The following is a 24,914-nucleotide window of genomic DNA, read 5'->3' as shown; positions in this document are numbered from 1 at the left end:
TACACAGTTTAATACTGTCAATTTCTACATTTGGGAAAAACGTCTTTTAAAACTACAATTCCCAGTAGAGACGTGCCATAGAGAACATGTTGCGAAACACAATAGCCAGCATGTGTAGTTCTGGTGGGGCGTTCGAGTCCAGTTTTGAATAGTCTGCCGTGGTTTCGTTCCATTTCAAAGAGCTTGACGCTCGGCGTAACCTAGGCGCAACATCACGGGGTTTGTCAACGGGACTGTAGTCCCAAACGATAGCTGGGGATTATGGGTAGTGTAGTGTCTTGGGCCATCCTAAATCTCGAAATGTCCCGTCTGTTTCTGGTGACTTTATTTACGGCTAAAAAGCATGATTAAATGCCCAAGATTATAGAATTAAACGAATAAATAAAAACAAGGATAATTGTGTGCTATTGTTGAGTAAATAACAGTGTGTTATTTAGAAAAGAATAACAAATTAGAAGGAAGAGATTTTAAAAAATACAGATTTCAGTATTTTGAATCTCTAAACCCCATTTCTTTTCCTCAAAGACGACAAAAAAAGTCCGACATTATACGATTTAAAATAAAAACAAATAAATAAAAAGATAAAACACTGGCATGTAATACGTTAGAATAAATAGAATGGTTTTGAATAATAGATGACAGTAAAATCTACTTCACTTTACAGCCCCGCCCACTTTTGGGGAAACCAACGCTGTCATTTGACAGCTGGCGAAATTACAGCCTCGCCTACTGATTTTAATTTAACCATATATCGAGCCCGATTGTCGATTTCAAAGGTGTGCTCTAAAATGATATTTATAAATGACTATTATCATTATTATAAGCAAGACAATAAATGGCAAAGATATGTAGAAAATAAACGTATTTCAGATACGTTCATAAGGAACGTAACCTGGGAGAAAACATGTTTCTAGAAGATATGTAGAAAATAAACGTATTTGAGATACGTTCATAACAAACGTAACGTGGGAGTAAATACGTTTCTAGCTAAACGTATTGAGAATGCAGTTTAGTTCTGTGGGAACGTAATTTTTAGGAGACAGGGTTGCAGCCTGGCTACAGTGCTGAAAAGAAATCTTGCATTATTCTTATTCTCATCTATTAATGAAGAGTAGTAGGCTGCTCTCGCTTTACGCAGTGCTTTCTTATATTCATTGAGAGTAATATGCCAAATTAAACGAGATTCTTCAAGTTTAGTGAAACGCCATATCCTTTCAAGTTGTCTAGACTTTTGCTTTATTTTGCGGGTTTCGGCATTATGCCATGGAGCTAATCTATGTTGTTTTATTTTCTTCTTTTTCAAAGGAGCAACAGAGTCTAATTTTATTCACAGCGCATCTATAGCACTATCAACAACATGATCAATTTGGGGTGGTGTACATTTTGTATAAGTTTCCTCCCTTACATGCAGACATGCTATCGAGTTAAGTATTGGTGGAATCTCTTCCTTAAATGTGGCTATAGCACTAACAGATAGGTTTCTGCTGCAAGAGCTTTTGACTAATGCTTTGTAGTCTCGTAATAGTACTTCAAAAGTTACTAAGAAATGGTCGGATAAAGCAGGATAATGCGGTTCGACTAATAGTTGCTCAATTTCAATACCATAAGTCAGAACAAGGTCGAGAGTGTGATTATAACAGTGGGTTGGTTTATTTACACTCTGACAGAAACCAACATAATCTAATATAGAGTTAAATGCAACAGTAAGGCTATTTTTTATCATCGTCAACATGAATATTAAAGTCACCTACGATAATTACTTTGTCTGTTTTAAGAACCAAAGTTGATAAAAACTCAGAGAATTCTGATAAGAATTTTGAATAAGGACCTGGTGCACGATACACTGTAACAAATAAGATTGGCTGCAAAGTTTTCCAGGTCGGATGCGTAAGACAATTTACATGCAAAATAACCAATATATAAATACACTCCAGGAGAAGGGGAACCCCAAAAAGCACGATAAGGCCTCTTTAATACAAAACAACTAAAAACTATATTTTGCCTTAAAAACATATGAACCAGAACATTTCTCTTAAAAATAAGAGTCTCATAAATTACTCAATTAAAACAAAGACATTATACCAATACTATTATACATTGTGGCTTTATTGATGCTAAATAATGCGTCAGTGCTTTAAGTTTCAGTAATAATTATTAAGATTGTGAATATCCCTCTGCTGATGTTTATCATCATATAACTCGACTACTGATCTATAAAGCAATCAGATGATTTATTAATGAATCATTAACCCCTTTATATTAGATGCCTCATTAGAAAGTGGCACTTTGAGATTTTACTTAAGCATTCAAGTGTTATAAGTGGCCTAGTGAGGAGTACTTTAAAGTACTGGGAGAGTGAATAGATACAGGTGTTATGACTGCATCTGAATGATCTGAACTGCTGAAATAATGAAGAAGAAGAAGAGGGGGAGGTTTGTTCTTGGGACAGAAACGGGGGTCATGTGGGCGTTAAGGAGAGATGATGAGTAAGAAAAGTTTGAATGTTCCTGAATCACACACCTCCCACCCCAGTTCCCCCCCCCCCCCCCCCCCCCCATGCACCGGTTGCATAACACCAAACTGTGTGTGTGTTAGTGTGTGTGCACTGTGCAGCAGGCAGGTCTCCCTCAGTGCTGCTGTGCTGTGAGGAGGAGGAGGAGGAGGAGGAGGAGGAGGAGGAGGAGGAGGAGGAGGAGGAGGAGGAGGCGGTGGTCGTGTTATCGAGCGGCCCGGCGGTGGAAGTTGCGCTGCAGGGGGGAGGGACTTTCTTCCTGCAGTCGGTCGGTCGGGGGTGAGCTGCGGCTCGTACAGAAAAGCCTCAGGCAGCAGCTTTTCAGTCTCCAGCGAGCAGCAGCAGACGGACACATCCGAGTGGAAGATAAACCATCCTCCTCCTCCTCTTCTTCTTTCTCACCACTACTCCTCACACTCCTCCCTATCTTCCGGGGGGAGTGTGGACTCCATCCCCGGGATAGAGAGCCCGGACCGGCACCGGTGCCATTAGGAGAGAGGCGCCTGAAGAAGGGAGAGCGGTGGAGTTGGTCTATCCCCCCCCTCCTCCTCATCCTCCTCCTCCTCCTCTTCATCCTCCTTCTTCTTCCCTACTGCACCAAAAGAAAACTCCGGGTAAGAAATGCGTGTTCACTCAGCTGCAATACTGCTCCGTGCACAACATGCAACATGCATCATGGCGAGACTTGGCACTTGCATGCGTCTTTTTCTCCCCTGCTTTTGTATTGTCAGGGATTTCATTAAAGCATGAAGCATTAGCTGACGGCAGACGGGGTGGCTTTTTTTAAATGTTGGCACAACGTTTCCAAATCCGCGACTTCAATCGTTTCTCTCTCTCGCGATTTAAATATTGTTTCGCATCGCAGCTCCACCTGAGCTTTAGGAGCAGGCTATCGGCTGTGGGAGCATTGTTCAGGGGGGAAAGTAAAGATAGGAAACATTACACCAGGGTGCAGGGGCTGTCATTTCAGCACCACTCTGCTGAACTCTAACTGTGGCCTTAAAACAACTTCGTGCGGGTTTGATGAGCAGCTTTAAGGATGTGGGAAAGTCAGAGTCAGCTAGGCTTGTGTTTGCAGGATAGACCCTTAGGCTAAGGTTTTACTACTAAGACTGGGTATTACCTAAGGGTCAAGGATACAGAGTGTAGTAGGTTTTACAAAGCTCAATAAATAACTGTAAGATGGTGTTGCTACCAGTACCAGGATCAGACTTTTTGGAACATCTCATTTTGCTGAAAATGTTTATCTCCAAGTTGTGTAAGAACCTTGCGTATAATGTAGTCTGATTAGTGTCTAGAAAGACCTGACTTTCAGGTCAAAACCATGTATTTGTATTTGTATTTATTCGTTATGCTCTTAAGGAGTATTTTATGCATTTGTTTACAAAGTCAAGAAATGCAGGAAATGCAGTGCGAATGATTCAACCGTAGATCTCTCCCGTTGTCAAGCTGGGGTCGTTTAGTTTGATCAACACGAGTCTCTTTAAGCATTTCATCTGAATAGATCTTGGTTTAAACTATCGCATTGTGCAACCTGTGACAAGGGGTCGTGAGAAGACATCGATTTGCTTTAAAGGGTCACTAGCCATAAAAGGTTGCGACTCGAGTCATTATCTCAGTGCTTTTGATCCGTGCTAATTCGATGAAATGTTTAGTAAAGCTCAAGAGAGTGTGTCCTTTGTTGCGTTTGGTGAGTAACATAATCAGTCCGCCTATGACGAATTCAGAGGTTTTTAGATTCTGCGACTTTCGGAGCTGGTTGGTCCAATTTCCTGAAACTAAAGCTGACTGATTGTCCGTCTAACGCTTTCTTGGCTTTGTAGACGTCCTGTTTCTCCCTGAATGCACCCACACTCATATGTATACATTTGTCCTCTTGGCTCCCTTTCTCTGTTCCATCTAAGAAATGAAACGCTGTGTACTAATTACCAGGAGAGCTTTTTGCATCAATTAACAGTTTAAGGATGTGTGGGAGTTGCCTTCTGGTCCTTGGAGCTGGTCAATTGAAGCACATTCAGAGTCCTCTTTGCTTCAGACATTTCAAACTAAAGGACACCATTTTTTAAAACATGATTCCAAAAGTCTGAGTCCTCTCCGGCTCCTCGAGTGTGTTCCCCGGAGCTTTTTAATGGTAATGGAAGTCTGTTTGAAGTGACTTGGCAACAGAGGTAAAATATCCTGGTGTGTGTTTTTGTGTGTGTGTGTCTCACTGGGAATCTCGCCTCCTCCCCGGCGTGAAATACGACCTGCTCAGAATTCAATCCCTTCTCCAGCACTTGCAATCATCTCAGCCATTCGTTTAACTCTCTTCCTCGCTCTGTCGTGGGCTTCCCCTGCTTCCACACACACACACACACACACACACACACACACACACACACACACACACACACACACACACACACACACACACACACACACACACACACACACACACACACACACACACACACACACACACACACACACACACACACACACACACACACACACACACACACACACACACACACACACACACACACACACACACACACAGCTTCCCCCTCCATGTGTCCTTGTTATTACATTTAGTAAACTGAGAGCACTTTGATGAACCCCTGAGATGTGGCTCTGTGATTCTACTGTCGCGGCTCACTGCCGTTATTAAAAAAGATGGCTTACACCTTCATGTTTCGCCTCTAATATTTCCAGAATGGATCATGTAATGGATTGCCTCAGTTTATGGAGGAGGCGTGTGGTCAGAGCAGCGTGCTGCCAAATGCAGCGACAGCTCACTTCTCCTGGAGATGCTTCGAAGGCAGCAGGCTGGGGAGCAATCGTAAAATAAAACATGGCACGATGAATCATATTTATGAGAGAGAAGTTAGCAGGCATTACAACTGTTGTTTATATCCTCTTCTACATCTGTATTGTAAATATGTAGCTATCTGGTTGCCTTAGTGTGGCTCTGGCCAAAGATTTATAAAAAAAAATGAATTACATGCATATCTAATCGGTTTAATCCAAATAAAATCCAAAGTGCAAAATTGATCATTAGTTATTTTGCAGGGGGTTATGTACCCCTCTATGTCTTGGCTTGGAGCGATCTCCAGCCATTAGTGGTGTAAAAGTCGAGCTTGAGAGATGCTAGTAGGCAGATATTGTTACCTTTGAGTTTCCACTCTTCATGCTAAGCTACAGAAGCTAACCATCAACCGGCTCCACTTCATATTTACCATACAGACTTTAGAGTGGTATTGATTTTCTCATTTTACTCTTGGCAAGAAAAAAAAAAGTGCATTTCTCAAAATGTCCTTTAAATGATTCCCAATTCCCAAAGTCGCTCGTCTCATGTGGCTGAAGATACTCCCAAAATACGTTTTAGGAAACCTGTTTGTTTATTCTCGATGGTTGTTTTGATTTCAAATACACAGCACATATTCAGTACATATTCAGTACATGTGTGTGTTCCAGTCATTTTCAATATCTGTGTAAGCATGCATGATAAATAGTTTGTAGTATAACTTCAGTTTCAACAGCCGCACCACAGCAGGCAACCAGCTCGAGGTCCTATGATGCTCATTGTCAGGTTCCTATTTGTGTTTAGTGCCTCGATGTGACACGTCTCCATGCTTTAATGTTCCAAAAGCTCTTTATTTTTCTCATACTGCCTGTGCTGCAGCACCTCTTTCCACCCTCTGTCTGAAATCAGAGCCCAGTCTGCTCTGATTGGTTAGCTGGCTGGCTCTGGTTGGGATGTTAGCCTTTGCAGACCATTAACATGCACACACATCTATAGAACACACTACAGGAAAGGGGAAACCCCCCAAAGCATAATAGGGCGTAATACATTTCCTTCTGTCCAATTTCTGATTTGATCATTTCCGAGTAAAGATTAACCTAGAAGAGTTGAAACTTAAAACACTCTTACTGTCCCAATACATTTGTATCTGACTGCAGATACTTAATAGTTCATCAATAACGCAGTGGCTTGGTTTCAAATCACTGTTCTTCCCTACTTTGGAGAGTTTAAGCTTCCATCCAGCTTGAATGGACCTTTTCCCCAAACATTAAATTGGGTCTGACAGATTGTGTTGTAGCACTAAGTGCTTTTCCTGTTAGCCTAATTGTCAGGTTGGTAATCTACTGTACGAAGAGATCTAATGAGTTTGACACTAAAGCACCAGGAAGACTTCAATCCAGGTGTGGAAGTACATGGGAAACTCCTGTGTGAAACCGTGATGAAGCTGATTCTGAATAAGAACATCAAGTCAATTAAACCAAACATATGTTCTATTTACATTTTTCTGATTAAATTGTGTTGTAAAGCTTTATTTAGTCAGCGGGCCTTTCTCCGTAAGCTGATCCCAAACTGCAGAGAGAGCTTTTCTCCCTCTCTGGCAAAGAAGAAAAGAAAATGTTTAATTATTCTCTGCTTGCTGTCACACTCAAGAACAACACTTCTGTTCTCTTCATGTTTGCCGACATCATCTTTTTACAAAGAGAATTGAAGTGCCTTTGCTCTTTTCATTGTTACGTTATCATACAATTAAAAGTATAAAGGAAGCGTAATCAGACAGTATGAAGATGACTTTTGTCGGGGCAGGGAAATAAAAGAAGTGCCATGTGTGGAATAAAAAAATTAACAAAAATAACTTTGGTGTTCGGATCTGATGTTTTGCTGTTTATCCAAAACCGATCTGCACACTAAATGTGATGAAGAATGACTCCAATATTTCAGAGACATCATTCAACTTCAAATATAACCTTCTTAGCCCAAGTAAAAATGGAAATGTTATCCAATTAAGTGTGATGGTTAAAGTGAGTGCAATGTTGTTCATGGTCCCATGCAGTGGATTAACTTCCTCTCGGCCACCATAAGAAATGTTTTGTAATGATTGACATTTCTTTGCACCTGCTGGATGGATTGATTTGATATCCAATCTATGCATTCATGATACATAACTTCTATGTTTAATTAATAACTCTTCTATGTATTGACTCAAGTCGCAATATGTTGCTTAACCTAAAGTAGTATTGTTGCCTGAACAGGTTGTGAACGTCAGGGACTCACAGTTTCTCTTATCGCTTGTTTTGCTGGACATTCATTGTAAAACACAAATAACATCTTTTAGTAAGATAACATACAAACCACTGTACGAAAATATGTTTACGCCGTTACAATTACTTAACATCAGTATAGTAGCATTGTCATTGCGACTATGCTAGCATGCTTAGCATTTTCCTCAAAGCTAGCATGTCTGTAGCCTCATGCTACTTCAGCATTAACGTGTGTGTTTCAGTACATTCGCCACACTTTTAGCGGCCTTTAGAAGTTGAATGTTTGCGTTCAGACTTTGTTGTTCTAACTCTGAGTGATTGAGCGGATTAGCCGCATCGTGCTGGCGCCATTGCTGACATTTAAAGGCCGGCTCCAGCTACTTCCACCAAGAGCTGTCCAAACCAGGAAGTCAAAATGAAGCTGGCATGGAAGCTGTAGATGTGTGAGGAGGGAGGACAGAGAGAGACAGATTGCTGTGTCGTGTTGTATCTGGACATTTCACAGCGAGCAGCAGTGAGGCAGTTCATTTAATTATGAGTCGTTGGGTGAGATTAAAAGAAAAGTAAATTGATCAGTTGTTTGGAGAGCGAGCTGACATGCACATGACCCCTTCTTCTTCTTCTTCTTCTTCTTCTTCTTCTTCTTCTTCTTCTTCTTCTTCTTCTTCTTCTTCTTCTTCTTCTTCTTCTTCTTCTTCTTCTTCTTCTTCTTCTTCTTCTTATTCTTCTTCTTCTTCTTCTTCTTCTTCTTCTTCTTCTTCGTCGTGGTGTGTGTGTGTGTGTGTGTGTGTGTGTGTGTGTGTGTGTGTGTGTGTGTGTGTGTGTGTGTGTGTGTGTGTGGACATACATCAATGTGTCTGTTCTTATTGATCAGACCTGTTTAAACATGCAGAGGGAATTTCTTGTTGTCTTTGTTCTGGCTGTTAGCGGCTCCTCTGGCATATTTACATCCAGTCTGAGCTGATTTCTGAACTGGTGCGTTGGTTTTGCTGTTCGTGCCGGAGCCGCTTTACGTTCAGCCGGAGACACGGAGGGGGCGGACTGTCACATTGATTTCTGTTGATCCCTGCAGAAACCAAGGAAACAAATACTCTATTTCCACTGAGATACATGAGTCTGACTTACACACACAGTCTGGACAAAGAGGAGCCTTATGCTATTGTAGCATGAGGGAGTACTGCTTCTGAAGTTAGAAACACACAGTTTACTAAATCCACTGCTGTCGATAGGCTTTATAACAACGGGTGGACCTGCATCAAGCTGCTGGCAGGAGGAAAACACGAGCTCTTGGCAATAACTCTTGTTATGTAAGAGGATTATCTTTCACTCAGGTGTAGAAGACACAAGGTACCAAAACCAAAAATAGAAATTAGATGGAGAGAGGTTTAACATGTTCAATTTCTATCTGAATTAAGGCAAGGCAAGGCAAGTTTATTTATATAGCACTTTTCAACACGAGGCAACTCAAAGTGCTTTACAAAAAATGAAAGACACCAAGCATTAAAAAGGAAAAGCTAATAAAATAAAAACAAGAAACTAATTAAGGATTAAGACCCCTTTTAAAAACAGAATGAGACCATTTTCTTTTTAGCATTACTGATCATAACACTTTTTGTTTATGTATATAGGGACCCCAGAAAAAAGTAATGGCAACACATGGGGATCCAAATAACCAAATAAAAAATGAAATAAAAGCCCTGTTTGAACAACAACCTTTACTGCACAGCTAAACTGGTTATTTCATGTGACAGTCCATACTACTTCAATTGTGTAAGTCAGACATTGTATTTCAATCGATTTAGAATTATGTGAACACAAGGCCGAGTTTTTTTGCAGGAAGAAATAAGCTTTCCTCGGAACTATATTGAACTATTTTGGTCAATGTTCAGATATAAACCTGACTTTTCATCCTGTAATGCAGAAGAAAAATATTTGTCTTGTTTTGTCATTTTAGTTTTGTGCTTGAAAGGTTGATATGAAATGTCCCCTGTGTTTCTTTTGCCTTCGACAGCCTTATTACAGTTCTGGAAAATGTCACAAGCTCTCTTTGAAATCATTACTCACATGCCACTTACTCATCGCGGCCAGGTTTGTAAGCTGACATCGGGACAAGATATTCATTTTATTCATATCTCAGTAATTAAAACATCCTCGACACAAACTGCTCTTCATGCGCACTGGAGGAAGACGTCGTTTCAAGTTTTATGGGGAATGTTATTAGGCACAGCACTTCTTAAGCAGCAGTCAGATACATCTGAAGAGGTTTGAGATCATGTGGGCATGATGATGACACTTCAGCGGGAAAGCTTTCATGCAAATGTTCACCTTTCCTTTCACAGCCGTGTTTTAAGAGAAAAGATTACTCATCAGACTATTGAAGAATGTGGGAGAGAAACTCCCTCTGGACCATTAAGATGCACAAAAACCTATACCGCAAAGGAAATGTTGTGTCTCGTCAAATGTGTTAGTTATGTTTATGTATTTTGCATTTCCTGTTTTATTTTGTATTTACCTCTTGTCTTTCATTTCCCTGTTTCTTCCTCCCCTTGTGTTTTTCCCGCCATCATCAGCGTCTGCCCCGCCCCCGATTGTTTCCCCCTGTTCCCACTCACCTCATGTTTAAATAGTCCTGTCTCTCCCCTGTCCCGTGTCAGTTCGTCTTGTTTGTTTCCCCGAATGGTCGAGCCAAGCCTCGGCTCAGAAAGGATCGCTTTCACTCATGTCAGGTTTTATTATTTCGTTTATTTTTGGTTGGCTTAAGTTTTTATTAAATGTCATGGCCATTTCTGCTTATCATAATTCCATTGTTGAGGTCGACTAGAATAGATTTAAATTGTGAAATTTTCCAAACTCACATTGGTTTCTCATCCAGCATCTCTGTAAAGTATGTGTATTCACTCTCTGTCCTCAACGGCTTGTTGGAGCTCCTGCACCCTCCCTCCCTGTGAGCGCAGTGTGCTCTGATTGGTCGGGACGTTGCGAGGCTCGCTGCTGTGAGGAGCGGACAGGTTTCCGGGTCGGCGACACAGCGAGAACAAGCGAAACTCATCCTGAGCACACAAACACTCACAGCCGAAGTAAAAACAATAAGTGTGGTTTGATATTGAGTAATTAAAAGGTTTGTAACGCTGTGAGAATGGGTCTGCGGAGAGCATTTCTCCACCATCCCAACTCGTCTATTACCAGCGTTCAGGGAGCTCTATGCAAGTCAATGGGACGCCTTGTTAGTTAGCCAAGGGATCCTGGTGTGTGAGGGGCTCCGCGGGTTGGTCCATTTGGGCCAATCCGGTCATTTGTTGTTGATTTGGGTGTTCACACGTCACAGAACCCAGGAGCAAACAATGGAAAAAGAGAAATCTCCGACGAGGCGTTCTGGGGCAGCACAGACAGGTATTTTCTGTGTTAGAGTTGTACTCGCTACAGGGTGTACTTTGAGGGTTTGTGACTCTGCAGACCGTTCACATGCATAAAAAGCTTCATGATAACACACAAGGGGACGGGTAAGAACCGGAGAAGCATGACATGGGCCCTTTAAGTCCTCTTTTTGTTATGCTAGTTTTTTCCTCCTTGTGGGCGCCTTTTGTTATTTCCACCACCTACTCTGTTAAGAGGGATTACCTGCACTGTGAAAAATAAATATACCTTTTTTTATATTCAAGACCTTGTCTCTGGGTCGTGCATTTGGGTTCATCAGTTTGTGTCGAGGTCCTGACAGGAAAGGGAAAACCCCAAAAGGCACAATAGGTCCCCTTTAACACACTATCTGAAGCACTTCTGCGCATGTGCTTGGTCTGTGCCTATGCTCATGTATGTTTTCTTTCAATGCCATCAACCTGTCTGGGACTGCAGATGAAAAATTAATGTGCATTGTCCCTTATTAGATATATCAATACAAGAAAGAAAGATGCTATTTGTTATAAGTCGATGATAGTGGAAATGGGGAAAGAGAGGGTGGAAGGCAGCAGCAAAGGTCACATCCTAAATTGTATTATTTTCTATCAGAAGAAAGTATGATATGCATCTTTTTTATGATTGACAACTCAAACAATATCTGCTTTTGTAACAAACGTGTGAGATGTGAGTATGATTGCACTTTGTTGACCGAGCACATGATGTCCAAATCCTCCATGGCACTGAACTGAAACAGACTTTTCAAAATGAGTGTGCCTTGTGTTTTAAAATGCATTGCTTTTTTGGGCATGTCAGACTTCTTTGTGCGTATTCTGCTATCTTAAGCCCGCTGAAGCGCCACGCTGCCTCGTTGTTTACTAAATCTGTCTTTCCTTGTTCTCTTTTATCTCTCTTTGTCTCTTGTTCGTTCCCTCCCCATCTTTGATATTTGTTCTTTTCTTCTCCTCCCTTCTTCTAAACCTCCTCAAATCTCAAATGTTAAGCAAGTCCAAACTGATGCTGAGTTTGTTTTGGGGGGGGGGTGTTGGTGGTCACATATCCCTCCCTGTGAGAGATTCCCATGCTTTTCTAAGGGCACACCAGCAGTTGTCAGTGGCCCTGCACTGCGTCAGCCACTTTAATTGGCCCGCATGGCTGTGGTCCGCAAAGCGCTCAGCATAATTGCGTTTGCAAAACCCCCCGCCAGCCCCCCCTCAGTCTTCTTTCTATATCATTAGTGTAATGCTCTCGTTTCCCTCGAGATACGGGGAGATTCCAACAAGTGTAGGGAGCAGGAGGGGAGGTTGGGCGGAGGAATGAGTCACACATGCCAGCGCCCAAAGTCTTTTTATATTTTGCACTTTGCGGAGGAAGAGAGCTGCGCAGGAAGATGTGCTTTGGTTTAGTCTTTAAAAAAACAGCCTCTGCTGCTTCTTACAATCAATGTGTTGTCCCAGACGCTGGGGACCGTACGCAGAAGTAGGGAAGTGATTACATGTATGTTTTCATCCCAGCAGTAAGATTAGAAACTATAGTATGTCTTCACAATACACACATTCAATCTATGCTGCTGTTAAAATGTTAGTAGTCAGATTTATAGAATATAATAATAAAGCTTTATTTATAAATCACTTTTCATACAACACATGCATCTCAATGTGCTTTACAAAATTACACATCACAAGATAAAAACAAACAAGAAATACCCCTCAGACCATCCGTCAAGAACCCCACAGGTACATTCAGTACAATACAACATTGTATCAGGTTAATAGACACAAGGAGGTAACTATGATAATAAAAAATAGAATGAAATACATAATGGTTTCTCTGACGGATAAGACACAAGACAACTGAATCGATGCAACAATATAATATGAGAGAGACAGGTTCATCTCTAGCAGCCCTTAATGTTTCAGACAAGTTACTGTGTATGCTTATCATCCAGGAAAAATAAATAGTATAATGTTGCCGTACACACAGTTAACATCTTAGGAAGGATGATAGATTTATGAAGTCTTACAGTTCATCACTTGTTGTCTGTTTAAAGGGTTTGGGGAGTTCTACTGCAAAAAAAAGCCAAATAAAAAAGCTATATAACATTGTTAAGGCTGCATTGGCTCAATGATGTCCTAAACCACATGTGTCAAACTCAAGGCCCGGGGGCCAAATCAGGTCCGTGGTGGATTTAATTTCGGCCCGCAGGATAATTTCTAATTACTATTAAATCTGGCCCGCCGGTATATTGCACGCACACCTTCACTCCATCCTGAGGGTCTCCTCCGCTCAGAGCCTGAGCCCAAACATTGATGAACTTGCACCCAAGATGAGATGCCAAGTGTCTGCTTGAACTTCCATCACAGAGCAGCACACTGAGTTTACATGGATGTTTCCTTCTGCACTTTTTTCCTTAGGGAATGTTTTTTTTTTTCTTTGAAGCTGTTGTTGGTCTGTGGAGAAATGTACTCATAAGAAATGACTCTGATGTTTAATGTTGTTTTATAGGCAATAATTTAAGCTTTGTTAGTTCCAGGTTTAATATGTGCAATAAGTTCATTTCAATACGTTTTGCAATAAACATTGAACCAGTCCGGCCCTCGACTAGTACCCATTTTTTTTATTTTGGCCCTCTGTGTATTTGAGTTTGACAGTTTGAAAAAGTGTTTGAATGCGTACATTAACAGGTTTATGATATCACTGCCCCGTCTAAAACACGATCTGACTTCAATTACATTTGTCTCGAGTGTTTCGTCAACTTAATGTGTTGCTTAAAATAATACTTCTGCATACAGTATGTGACACTGTGAGTGTTGCACGGCCAGATACGGCTCAGCTGACTCAGATAAGGAGATATATGATACATTATGAAGTGATATGCCGCGGACTGTACTTAATGTACTCTGATCCGGTTACTTATGTTGTGGCAGATATTTAAGTAAGCTTTCTTAACGCTAATGTTATAACAGTCAGATTGCTCTGAAGATGGAGGTGATATTCTATTAATGTTCACGTTCACACAGTCAGTGATTTTTGCCGGCCGTCTTTCCTGCGACGGCAGCTTTTCTGTATTTCCTTTCTCCTGTAATATGACTTGATCGCTTTAAACTCCGCACACTGAGCTCTGATTGGTCAGCAGGCGGTGCTTTCACTGAGTTGAGCTCTTAGCCTGCAACCTAACCAGGGGGGTATACTGCGAAGCAGGATTTTCGTTTAGCAAGATAACTTCTGGGGTTTCCGGTCCTACGAAGCTGGTTCTCTTTTTAGCAGGCTAGATCTCCATGGTGATTTATCCTGGAACCTAGTCTGTGCTCCGAAGCAGGATAGGTTCCAAGATAAGAGATCAACTCAGCGAAAGCATCACGCCTGCTGACCAATCAGAGCTCAGTGTGCGAAGGAAATACAGTTTAAACTGCCGTTGCAGGAAAGACGGCCGGCCAAAATCACCGACTGTGTGAACGTGAACATTAATAGAATATCACCCCCATCTTCAGAGCAATCTGACTATTATAACATTAGCGTTAAGAAAGCTTACTTAAATATCTGCCACAACATAAGTAACCGGATCAGAGTAACATTAAGTAGACTACAGTCCGCGGCACTGTGAGTGCAGACGTCGATGTGTCCCATTATCATTCATATCATATCACTTCATAATGTATCATATATCTCCTTATCTGAGTCAGCTGAGCCGTATCTGGCCGTGCAACACTCACAGTGTCACATACTGTATGCAGAAGTATTATTTTAAGCAACACATTAAATTGACGAAACACTCGAGACAAATGTAATTAAAGTTAGATCCCCTCGTGTCTTGGACGGGGCAGTGATATCATAAACCTGTTAATGTACGCATTCAAACACTTTTTCTTTTACCAGCTGTATTCACCTTGCAGGTGCAGCTATGTGGCTTTGATCCTGGATAAAGTGTTTAAGTCATGGATGTTTAAAGTTTAACTTCTTCATATTTGACTAATATTATAGTTGACTTTTCATTCAGGAAGTATGACGCTGCGCTGTCAGTGCGCTTCTCCATGTATGTGATTGGTCAAATGCTCCAGATACCAAACCTTTTATGTGAACGCGCACCTAACTAGATAGGACACGGCTGGCTTGAGCGAACGAGTTGATAGCCAGCGTTGTAGGACAGTTTAGCGAGAGCTGCTTCGTTTTGGATTAAGTCAACCGGATAACTCAAACATATCCAGGTTAGGTTGAAACAGCTTCGTAGTATACCCCCCTGGTTAGCCGCACAGCATAAGTTACCATGGAGATCTAGCCTGCTAAAAAGAGAACCAGCTTCGTAGGACCGGAAACCCCGAGTTTTCCCTGAAGTTAGCCGGCTAACCGAAAATCCTGCTTCGTAGTATACCCCCCTGGTCTAAACCTAACCAAACCACAACCAGAAAACCCTCACCCTTCCCTTCCCTTGTTGTGCATGTTAGCAGATTTAGACTTATACCTGTTTTCTCCTGCAGCAGAAAGGTGAATAATCTCAGCAGTTCAAGTTTAGCCATTCATCAAGGCGTTATTTATTATAGGCACACATCTCAAGAGACTTGAGGACAGAGCGAGAAGGGGCGTGACTTCCAACGGTCTTATACCCCAGGTAGTGACATCACAATCATGTGGTACAGCGCTAACCAATGAACACAGTTAGTAGTCGCAGCTACTTACATAGACACAGTAATACATGGAGTCATACACTATACATGTCTGTATGTTATATCTCAACATTGCAAGTTCCCATCCAAGATGGCTTGAAATATGAGCAATCATATTAAGAGCTTCAGATACAGTAAATACTACAACAGCATAGTGGAGTGCATATATTGTGTTTAATTAACTCAAACAACATAGCCCCATGGCCTTGAGAGATCTAAATGGCAAGTTCAGAACTCAGTAGGCCGACATGTGAAGCTAATTTAACCATCAACATCATTTAATTTGATTTAATTTAAGTGAAATGATCTAATCATTCACGCAGAGATGCAATCAATGACAGGAGTTGTTCAGGCAATGTCTTCCCCTCTATTACCTCATTCACACCAACGGTGTTTCAGGGCCGGTTCGGAGCTGGAGCTTGAAAAGCACCGGGTTTTCCTGTTCACACCGCAGCCTCTTAGCTCCGGAATCCGGTTCGTTTCAAGCACCAAAAAATGGTCTGGCTAGAGCAAAAGCACCGCATACGTCACGCTTACGTCGAGGCGGGGGCAGCGGCAGGATCAACTCCTGAACAACAAAAAGCTGGCGTTGTATCCAGTTTGTACACAACGATGGAGAAACATAACAAGCAGCAGTGGTCCACTGAAGAGACCAGCTACCTACTGGGAATCTGGTCTTCCGAAGAGGTCCAGAGGAAGCTGGAGCACAATCGGCCATTGTTGTTGTTGTAGGTGTCAATCAATCAATCAATCAATCAATCAATCAATCAATCAATCAATCAATCAATCAATCAATCAATCAATCAATCAATGTTTATTTATATAGCCCAATATCACAAATGTTACATTTGTCTCAGTGGTCTTCACAGTGTGTACAGAATATCAGTATGACAATACGACACCCTCTGTCCTTAGACCCTCACATCGTACAAGGAAAAACTTCCAAAGAAAACCCACAGTTTAAAGGGAAAAATGGGAGAAACCTCAGGGAGAGCAACAGAGGAGGGATCCCTCTCCCAGGACGGACAGACGTGCAATAGATGCCGTGTGTAAATTGAAAAGATAATACATTTGCAACATAGGTAGTCCAAATGTTTGGAAATGCATGTGTGTATAATAGGAAGATGAATCCACGAGGATATCCATCCAGGACCTATGATCCAGGACCACAGCCACGACTCAAGATCCAGCGCTCGCGATCCAGGACACAGGACCGCAGGATCATCCATGACTCCGGATCCCAGCGTATATAGACACCAAAAAGAAAGACATTTGGGGAAGCTGGGTTAATCGGAACATGAGTGTACACGGGTAGAGACAGAGAGAAGGAAGAAGTAAGATGTCCCCCGACAAACTAAGCCTATATCAGCAAAACTAGGGGCTGAATCTAATCAGCCCTAACTATAAGCTTTATCAAAAAGGAAGGTCTTAAGCGCACTCTTAAAAACGGATAGGGTGTCTGCCGCCCGAACACAAACTGGAAGCTGATTCCACAAATGTGGAGCTTGATAAGAAAAGGCTCTGGCTCCCATTGTACTTTTAAAGATTCTAGGAACAACCAACAACCCTGCATTCTTGGAACGCAATGCCCTAGTAGGACAGTAGGGTATAATGAGTTCTTTAAGGTAAGATGGCGGCTGCCCATTAAGGGCTTTGTAGGCGAGAAGAAGAATTTTAAATTCTATCCTGTGTTCTATAGGGAGCCAGTGTAAGGCAGCCAGAACAGGAGTAATGTGGTCCCTTTTCCTAACTCTGGTTAGTACACAAGCCGCAGCATTTTGAATCAGCTGAAGCGACTTGATTGACTTCTTGGTACTCCCTGATAATAAAGAGTTACAATAATCCAGCCTAGAAGTAACAAATGCATGGACTAGTTTCTCTGCATCGTTTTGAGGCAAGATATGCCTGATTTTTGCAATGTTACGTAGATGGAAGTAGGCGGTCCTTGAAATTGATTTTATGTGGGCGTTAAAGGATAAATCCTGATCAAATATAAGACCAAGATTCCTTACAGTCTCACTGGAGGCCAAATTAATGCCATCCATAGTTAGTATGTCTTTAGATAATTTGTTTCATAGATTCTTCGGGCCAAGTACAATAACTTCAGTTTTGGTCGTGTTTAACATCAAAAAGTTTAAGGTCATCCACGTTTTTAAGTCCTTAAGGCAGTCTTGAATTTTATTTAGATGATTAATTTCATCAGGCTTGATTGATAAATATAGTTGAGTATCATCCGCATAACAATGAAAGTTTACAGAATGATTCCTTATAATATTGCCTAACGGAAGCATATATAATGTGAACAAAATAGGTCCGAGCACTGAGCCCTGTGGCACTCCATGGCTAACTTTGGTTTGCGTGGAAGATTCATCGTTAACACGTACAAACTGAGAGCGTTCAGATAGATAGGACCTAAACCAGCCTAAAGCAGTTCCCTGTATGCCAACTAAGTGCTCTAGTCTTTGCAATAGGATATCATGGTCGATAGTATCAAATGCAGCACTAAGATCGAGCAAAACAAGAATAGAGACAAGTCCCTTGTCTGAGGCTATTAGAATATCATTTGTGACTTTAACCAGAGCTGTCTCTGTGCTATGATGTGTTCTAAAGCCAGACTGAAAATCTTCAAATAAATCATTGTTTTTTAAGTAATCACACAACTGTTTTGCGACCGCTTTCTCAAGAATTTTTGAGAGGAACGGAAGATTAGAAATAGGTCTATAGTTGGCTAAAACCTCTGGATCGAGGTTGTGCTTTTTAAGAAGCGGTTTTATCACTGCTACTTTGAATGATTGTGGAACATAGCCTGATAATAAAGACATATTCATAATATTTAATAAAGAAGTGCTAATTAATGGAAAAACTTCCTTCAACAGCTTAGTTGGAATTGGGTCTAACATGCACGTTGATGGTTTAGAAGAGAGAATCATTGAATGTAATTGTTCAAGGTTAATGGCTGAAAAGCATTCTAGTTTACTATCTAGTGTAATATTAGAACTTACGATTCCGAGAGCTGTTGATAACACTATACTGGTCGAAGGCAAGAGGTCATTAATTTTGTTTCTAAGAGTAACAATTTTATTGTTAAAAAAGCACATAAAATCATTGCTACTGAGTGCTAAGGGAATAGAAGGCTCAATCGAGCTATGGCTCTCTGTCAGCCTGGCTACAGTGCTGAAAAGAAATCTTGCATTATTCTTATTCTCATCTATTAATGAAGAGTAGTAGGCTGCTCTCGCTTTACGCAGTGCTTTCTTATATTCATTGAGAGTAATATGCCAAATTAAACGAGATTCTTCAAGTTTAGTGGAACGCCATATCCTTTCAAGTTGTCTAGACTTTTGCTTTATTTTGCGGGTTTCGGCATTGTGCCATGGAGCTAATCTATGTTGTTTTATTTTCTTCTTTTTCAAAGGAGCAACAGAGTCTAATTGTATTCGCAGCGCATCTATAGCACTATCAACAACATGATCAATTTGGGGTGGTGTACATTTTGTATAAGTTTCCTCCCCTACATGCAGACATGCTATCGAGTTAAGTATTGGTTGAATCTCTTCCTTAAATGTGGCTATAGCACTAACAGATAGGTTTCTGCTGCAAGAGCTTTTGACTAATGCTTTGTAGTCTAGTAACAGTACTTCAAAAGTTACATCATTACCACCGACGTGAATAACAATCCTACTGTATTTACGTTTATCTTTAGCCAGCAGTTTAAGATGCGCCTCAACGTCGCCCGCTCTGGCCCCCGGAATGCATGTGACTGTGGAGGCTTCGGTCTCTAAATTCACGTGTCTCATAATAGAGCTACCAATAACCAGAGTTGGCTTCTCAGCGGGTGTCTCGCTGAGTGGGGAATATCTGTTAGATACGTGAACGGGTTGGTGGGGACCTGCGGGTTTCGCGTTATGCCCCTTCTGAACAGTCACCCAGCCTCCCTGCTGCTCGGGAGTTGCCGGGGGACGGCTAAAAGGAGCTACATTTTGCCGGTCCGCACATGCTAACATGGGCTTTACTTTAGCTGAGTTACTTTCTAAGATGCGGAGCCGGGCTTCTATGGCTATGATTCCCGCCTCCAACCTAACAACTATACTACATTTAACACATGTATCCTTACCAGTAAGGGAGGCCGGGAAGTAACCAAACATGAGACAGGAAGAGCAGGAAATAGCACCAGAAGGTGGGGAAAGAGCCATGGCTAGCTATCAAGCTAAAGTAGCTACCATTAGCAAACCCGAAAAGAGTGTAGGCAACTGTGGAGTTACAGTCGCTAAGAGAAGGAGAGTTGTGAGTGCTTAAGCTGTAACGTGTGATTACAACGTCAGGCAGTTGCCGTGATCAAGAGTTTTAAAACGATCGATTAAGTTTAAGTTAATAAGCTATCAGCAACAGAACAGGCACACAGGATACCCGGAGATGACAACAACAACCGGAAGTTACAACGTGCAACGTGCTCACCGCAATAGGTTCCTCCTTCCGCTGGGAAGATCAGTCTGTGATCACAAGTGTGAGCTGTGAGGGGTTTCCGCGCGGTTTGGCTTTATGAAGCAGGCACGCAAACGGTTACGTCATGACGCAAACGATGATGCAATGACGCAGAACCAGTCGGACTCTGGGCGGTGTAAAAAGAGCCGGAGCTAAACCGAAGAACCAGTTCTGAACCTGAAAAGCTCTAGCACGGAGCTTGAACCGGAGTTGCGTTGGTGTGAATGAGGTGTATCTCTCAATGTAACACCCTCTCTGGAATAAAGGCATTCTGGCAGAAACAAAATCATTTAAAAAAAAAAAATCATTAAAAAAAGAAATTTGATTACTTTTTAACATTATACTCAAAGGGCCAGTAAATATCATCCCGGGCCGGACCAATTGAATAGCCCTGCTGTAATGTATCTGAAACAGCAGGATGTCAGCAGTCGTTAGCTTCCCACGACATCGCCCTGTGGCCAAAAGCAGTTCAATTTAGCCGTGTTTACTGAGATGCATGTTGAAAGCATAGATTAGATTAGAAGGTTAAAACATTTCGGTTTGTAAAAAGCTGTTGCTAATACTTAGTATTAAAACGTTATTGAATTATATTGCAAAACATAATGTATTGTTGTAATTGTAGCTTAAAGGTGGGGTAGGTAATTTTGGAGAAACCAGCTCGAGTGCTCTATAATTTGAAAATACACAGCCGGAAAAAATCTGCCACTTCCTTACAGAGCCCCTCCTCCAACACACAGGAACGCGCACATGACCAATGAAGGTACGAGATAAGTTTGTGCACAGATGGAAGGCTGACAGGCAGGTAGGCCATCCAGTTACTTTAGCCGGGCCGGCTCAGATGATTGGTCGTACTTTTTACAGTTCTACGGCTTCCACAGATGACATTTTTCATGGATTTTTTTTCAAAGCACTTCAGATATTCATTGCTATCGGGATGTTAAGAGCATTCCATGGAATATAACAAAGTGTATCTCGAGCCGGTTTCTCAAACTTACCTACCCCGCCTTTAATATTCAATGTTTTTTAGAGGAAAGTCACCCAAATGTCATCATGGATGAAGTTTTCAGTTATATTTTTAAGTCCAAATCTTTCTTGTGGTATCTGACATTAAAGGCCACTTGAACATGTTTTGATGTTTATTTTTCCAGGCTGGCTGCAGCACCATGTCCTCCGCTGAAAGTGGGGATCTATCAGGCTACCATCTGAGCGGTGAGTAGTTTCAGCTTATTTGTTTCTTTCTGCATTGTGTCCTTGTGTGGGTTAATGCATATTGTTTGATCCACATTGTTGTAAATCAGTGAGCGTGTATCAGACTAGAGACGAGGCTGTGTGTACCTTAGCTTCTGCTCTCAGGTTGCTTTACAGCTATTGCCCTTTTTTAAACAAGCTGCACAACTCCTCTGACCTGGTCTCCTGCTGAAAGCCAGCAAAGACACATTTTAACTTGTCCTATAATTGGCTTATGTCTTGTGTTAGATAAAGCTGTCAGTCTCCTCCCACAGAAGCAATGTATCTTAAGTCAGCTCGACACAGGCTCGCAATGTTTCTCTTAAACGCATCATGAGGCTCTGATGTTTAAGTCAGAGAGACTTTTCAATGTGTCACCTTCTCCCGAACTATTACATCAAACGTCATGCATCCCTTAAACTCCTCCAGTCATCTCGATGCTCAGTGTAACATAACAAGACTTGACTGTGCTCAGTGATTGTGAGTTTTCAGTGCTGTAGAAGTATTTATATCCTTTGTTTGAGTAAAAGTACAGCTAGGTTAATGTTAACATGTTCCATTATAAGTAGAAGTCCTACATCCAAAATCTAACTTAATTAAGAGTGCTTAAAGTGTAAACATTTAAAAGTACTCATTCTGCAGAAAAGAAAACCCTCCATATGTGAATAAAACAAGGTGTAGATGACATTATAAGATTATCAAGTATAATTTTACCGTTGCAGACAACATTTGTTTCACAAATTATTCATGTTTAGGACATTCTTTATTCACTTTTTGTGATATATATCAGAGTTTAACTTTTTTCTAACTCAAACAGTTATTCCACTGGTTTGATGGATGAATTATGTTAAAGGTTTATCACATCTGCTAAATATAGCAGAGGAAAAATACACAATTTCCCTTTGAAGTGAAGTACAGTAGAAGTATAAAGGAGCATACAATGGAAATACTCATGTAAACTACACATATTTAAAAAGTGTAATTACTATAGTTGAGTAAATGTACTTACAAATGTACTATTTTCCACCACTGTTTTGAGTTTGTGAAGACTCCTATTTGTGTCGTTAAATAAAAAGTTTCTTCCAACTTTCTACACTGCGTTTCTCCCAACTGTCAACCAGTGATCAAACTCCCCTATCACATATTTAGTTATGGGCCAAACATGATCTTTTTTTGATGAAATGGTAATAATGATCAATTATTTTGTGTTTTTGTTTCAGTGGTGCGTCACCCGCACGGCTGGGAGCTAGGGATCTACCTGGTGGGCTTCTTGGTGCTGCTGTGCGTTGCCGGGATCAACATCTGGAAGTTGTGGAAATCTGGAACCTTCCCTGCTCCGTCCCCTTTCCCCAACTTTGACTATCGATACCTGCAAGAAAAATATGGAACGTCCTTCTCAGAAGTCAGACAAAAGGTGCATTTACAATCATGCTAGTCTGAAAAAAGTTATCTTTAAAGGTCACCTATTATGCAAAATCCACTTTTTCAGATTTTGTATACATCAACATGTGTCCCCTCTGTGTAAAGAGATTCTGGAAGTTTCCGGAAAAAAGATTCTCTCTCTTTTTGTCCTGATCCATTTCTATAAAAACCTGTCTGAAAATGAGCTGATCAGATTGTGGCCACTTTCTGATGTCATAACGATTTTTTTGGCTTGTGTAACCATTAGCCAATCACCAACCAAGGTAACCCCCCCCCCCCCCACTAAATATTAAAAATAATAAAACATATGGTAACATATAGCAGTATTTACATAGAAATGGAATGAAATAAAAAGGAATAAAATATGGAATACAAATCTGCAGTAATACAAATAAAAAAACAAATGGATATTGTTGTACATTGATTAATGTAATGCATATAGTGTATGTGATGTGGTGAGGTATCAGTGGGGGGTCCAGGCCTTGTCAATGAGGCCGGTAGCGGAGGGGAAGAAACTGTTCAGGTGGCGAGAGGTTTTGGTCCTGACATAAAAAACATCTCATGCTTTTAGATAAATCAATTTCTCTCTTCTTCATCCCTTACTTTTCTCCTTTCTGAAGCGAGTGGCTGCCAACAACCACCGGCGGACCTCCACCACCTCCAGCCGCAAACCCAGCCTGGCGTTTGGGGAGACCCCGGACGTCCTGAGGGACCTGGGCCAGCTGGAGCTGATGAGCCGCGAGCTGGACCCCTCCGGCCTGGCCCAGCTGAATCGCTCCATCTCCACCGACTCGCTCAGCTCCATCTCCTCCATCGCCAACAACTTCGGCCACGACTTCACGGTGGGCCAGCTGGAGGTGACGCTGGAGTTTGAGCCGTCCAGGCCGCCGGGCCTGGGGGCGGGGCTTCTGCACGTCACCCTGCACCAGGGCAAAGACCTGCTGGAGAGGGAGGAAGGAGACTTCCCCGGCTGCTTCATCAGAGTCTCCCTGGGACCAGACGAGATCAACCTGGGAGTCACAAGGGTGAGGAGGCTGTGGGCTTTTGGGTCGAATGTGTTTGTCGGAGCCAAAATGCTGTGTTTATAGTTATAATATCTTCATTATTTGTTAACACCACAGACACTTGTAATGGGATGTTTCCGGAAATTGTCACATGAGTGTGGTTAATGGTATTTAGGACACCTGGTGTATGTAGAGGTTTGGTAGCATGACAATGGGGGTGAGGTTAGCTCTGATATCTTTTGTTGACCGTATGATTCTGTTTTTTTATTGTTTTGATTTACAATATTAAATATACTTAAAACGTTGAGTTCAGTACAGACTTTATTATGTATACGTGTCACAACAATGAGTGAAGTGGCGACGAAGTCAATAGGGACTTGGCTTGGCAACTGGAAGGTCACCAGTTCAAGTCCCGGCAAGACCAAGTGCTACCGAGGTGTCCCTGAGCAAGGCACCGTTCCCCACACTGCTCCCCGGGCGCCGTTCAAAATGGCAGCACACTGCTCCTAACACCAGGATGGGTCAAATGCAGAGAAACAATTTCCCCACGAGGGATTAATAAAAGTCCATCTTATCTTATCTGAAGTTTAGCCTCAGAGTGGCCGTATTCAATGGGAATATAGCCGCCTCATTGTTGTTGTTTTTTCATTATGTAAAGGCTTCAAGCCCGGAAATAGTAGTTTACACACAATTAGTGGACCAGCATCGTCTTCTAGAAGGCTGATCCCATACAACGAAATTGCATTGTGTGGGAAATGTATTTACCTAAACAAACACTGTACTTTCAGCCAGGAGACCGTGTGAAGCCAAAAGTCAATGTTCAGTGATTAGGATACACACAAATGGTGTTGGATATTAATACCAAACTTCATGGTTATCCATATATTACATGTACAGATCTTTCAATATGGACCACAGTGGTAGAGAACACCATCCTACGCTATCCTCGCTAAAAGGGACTTGGGGAAACAATCTAAAACTCAAATATGTTACTTTCACAGTGAAAACAAAAGAGGAGAAACAGCTCAAATCATCCCTTCAGCACTGCAGTGTGTTAGAGAATGTGAATTGATTTTCAAACACGGCTTTTATTATGTGAATGAAAGATTTAGTTTTCAAATGTCATCATTAAATAATTAAACAATAAATTAAGGGATTTTCAACATGATGGGA

General features: G+C 41.6%; 1 protein-coding gene across 2 annotated transcripts in view; it reads left to right on the top strand.

Annotated features, from left to right (window-relative positions):
• The first annotated feature begins 2,683 nt into the window (after positions 1–2,683).
• The window catches only part of syt12 (synaptotagmin XII), a 38,707-nt gene continuing 16,476 nt past the window's right edge, over positions 2,684–24,914 (top strand). Inside the window, exons 1-4 of one of the 2 annotated variants that reach the window (XM_071203573.1) lie at positions 2,684–3,126; positions 21,237–21,297; positions 22,536–22,729; positions 23,358–23,762. In XM_071203573.1, coding sequence (XP_071059674.1) covers positions 21,252–21,297; positions 22,536–22,729; positions 23,358–23,762 — 645 coding nt within the window. In that variant the 5' untranslated portion in view covers positions 2,684–3,126; positions 21,237–21,251. The remainder of the gene's footprint in view (positions 3,127–21,236; positions 21,298–22,535; positions 22,730–23,357; positions 23,763–24,914) is intronic. The other variant, XM_034085826.2, reaches the window with a different exon arrangement.

This window comes from Pseudochaenichthys georgianus, chromosome 6, assembly GCF_902827115.2.
Source record: "Pseudochaenichthys georgianus chromosome 6, fPseGeo1.2, whole genome shotgun sequence".
Classification (NCBI taxonomy): Eukaryota; Metazoa; Chordata; class Actinopteri; order Perciformes; family Channichthyidae; genus Pseudochaenichthys; species Pseudochaenichthys georgianus.
This window is presented reverse-complemented; position numbering and strand designations above follow the sequence as displayed.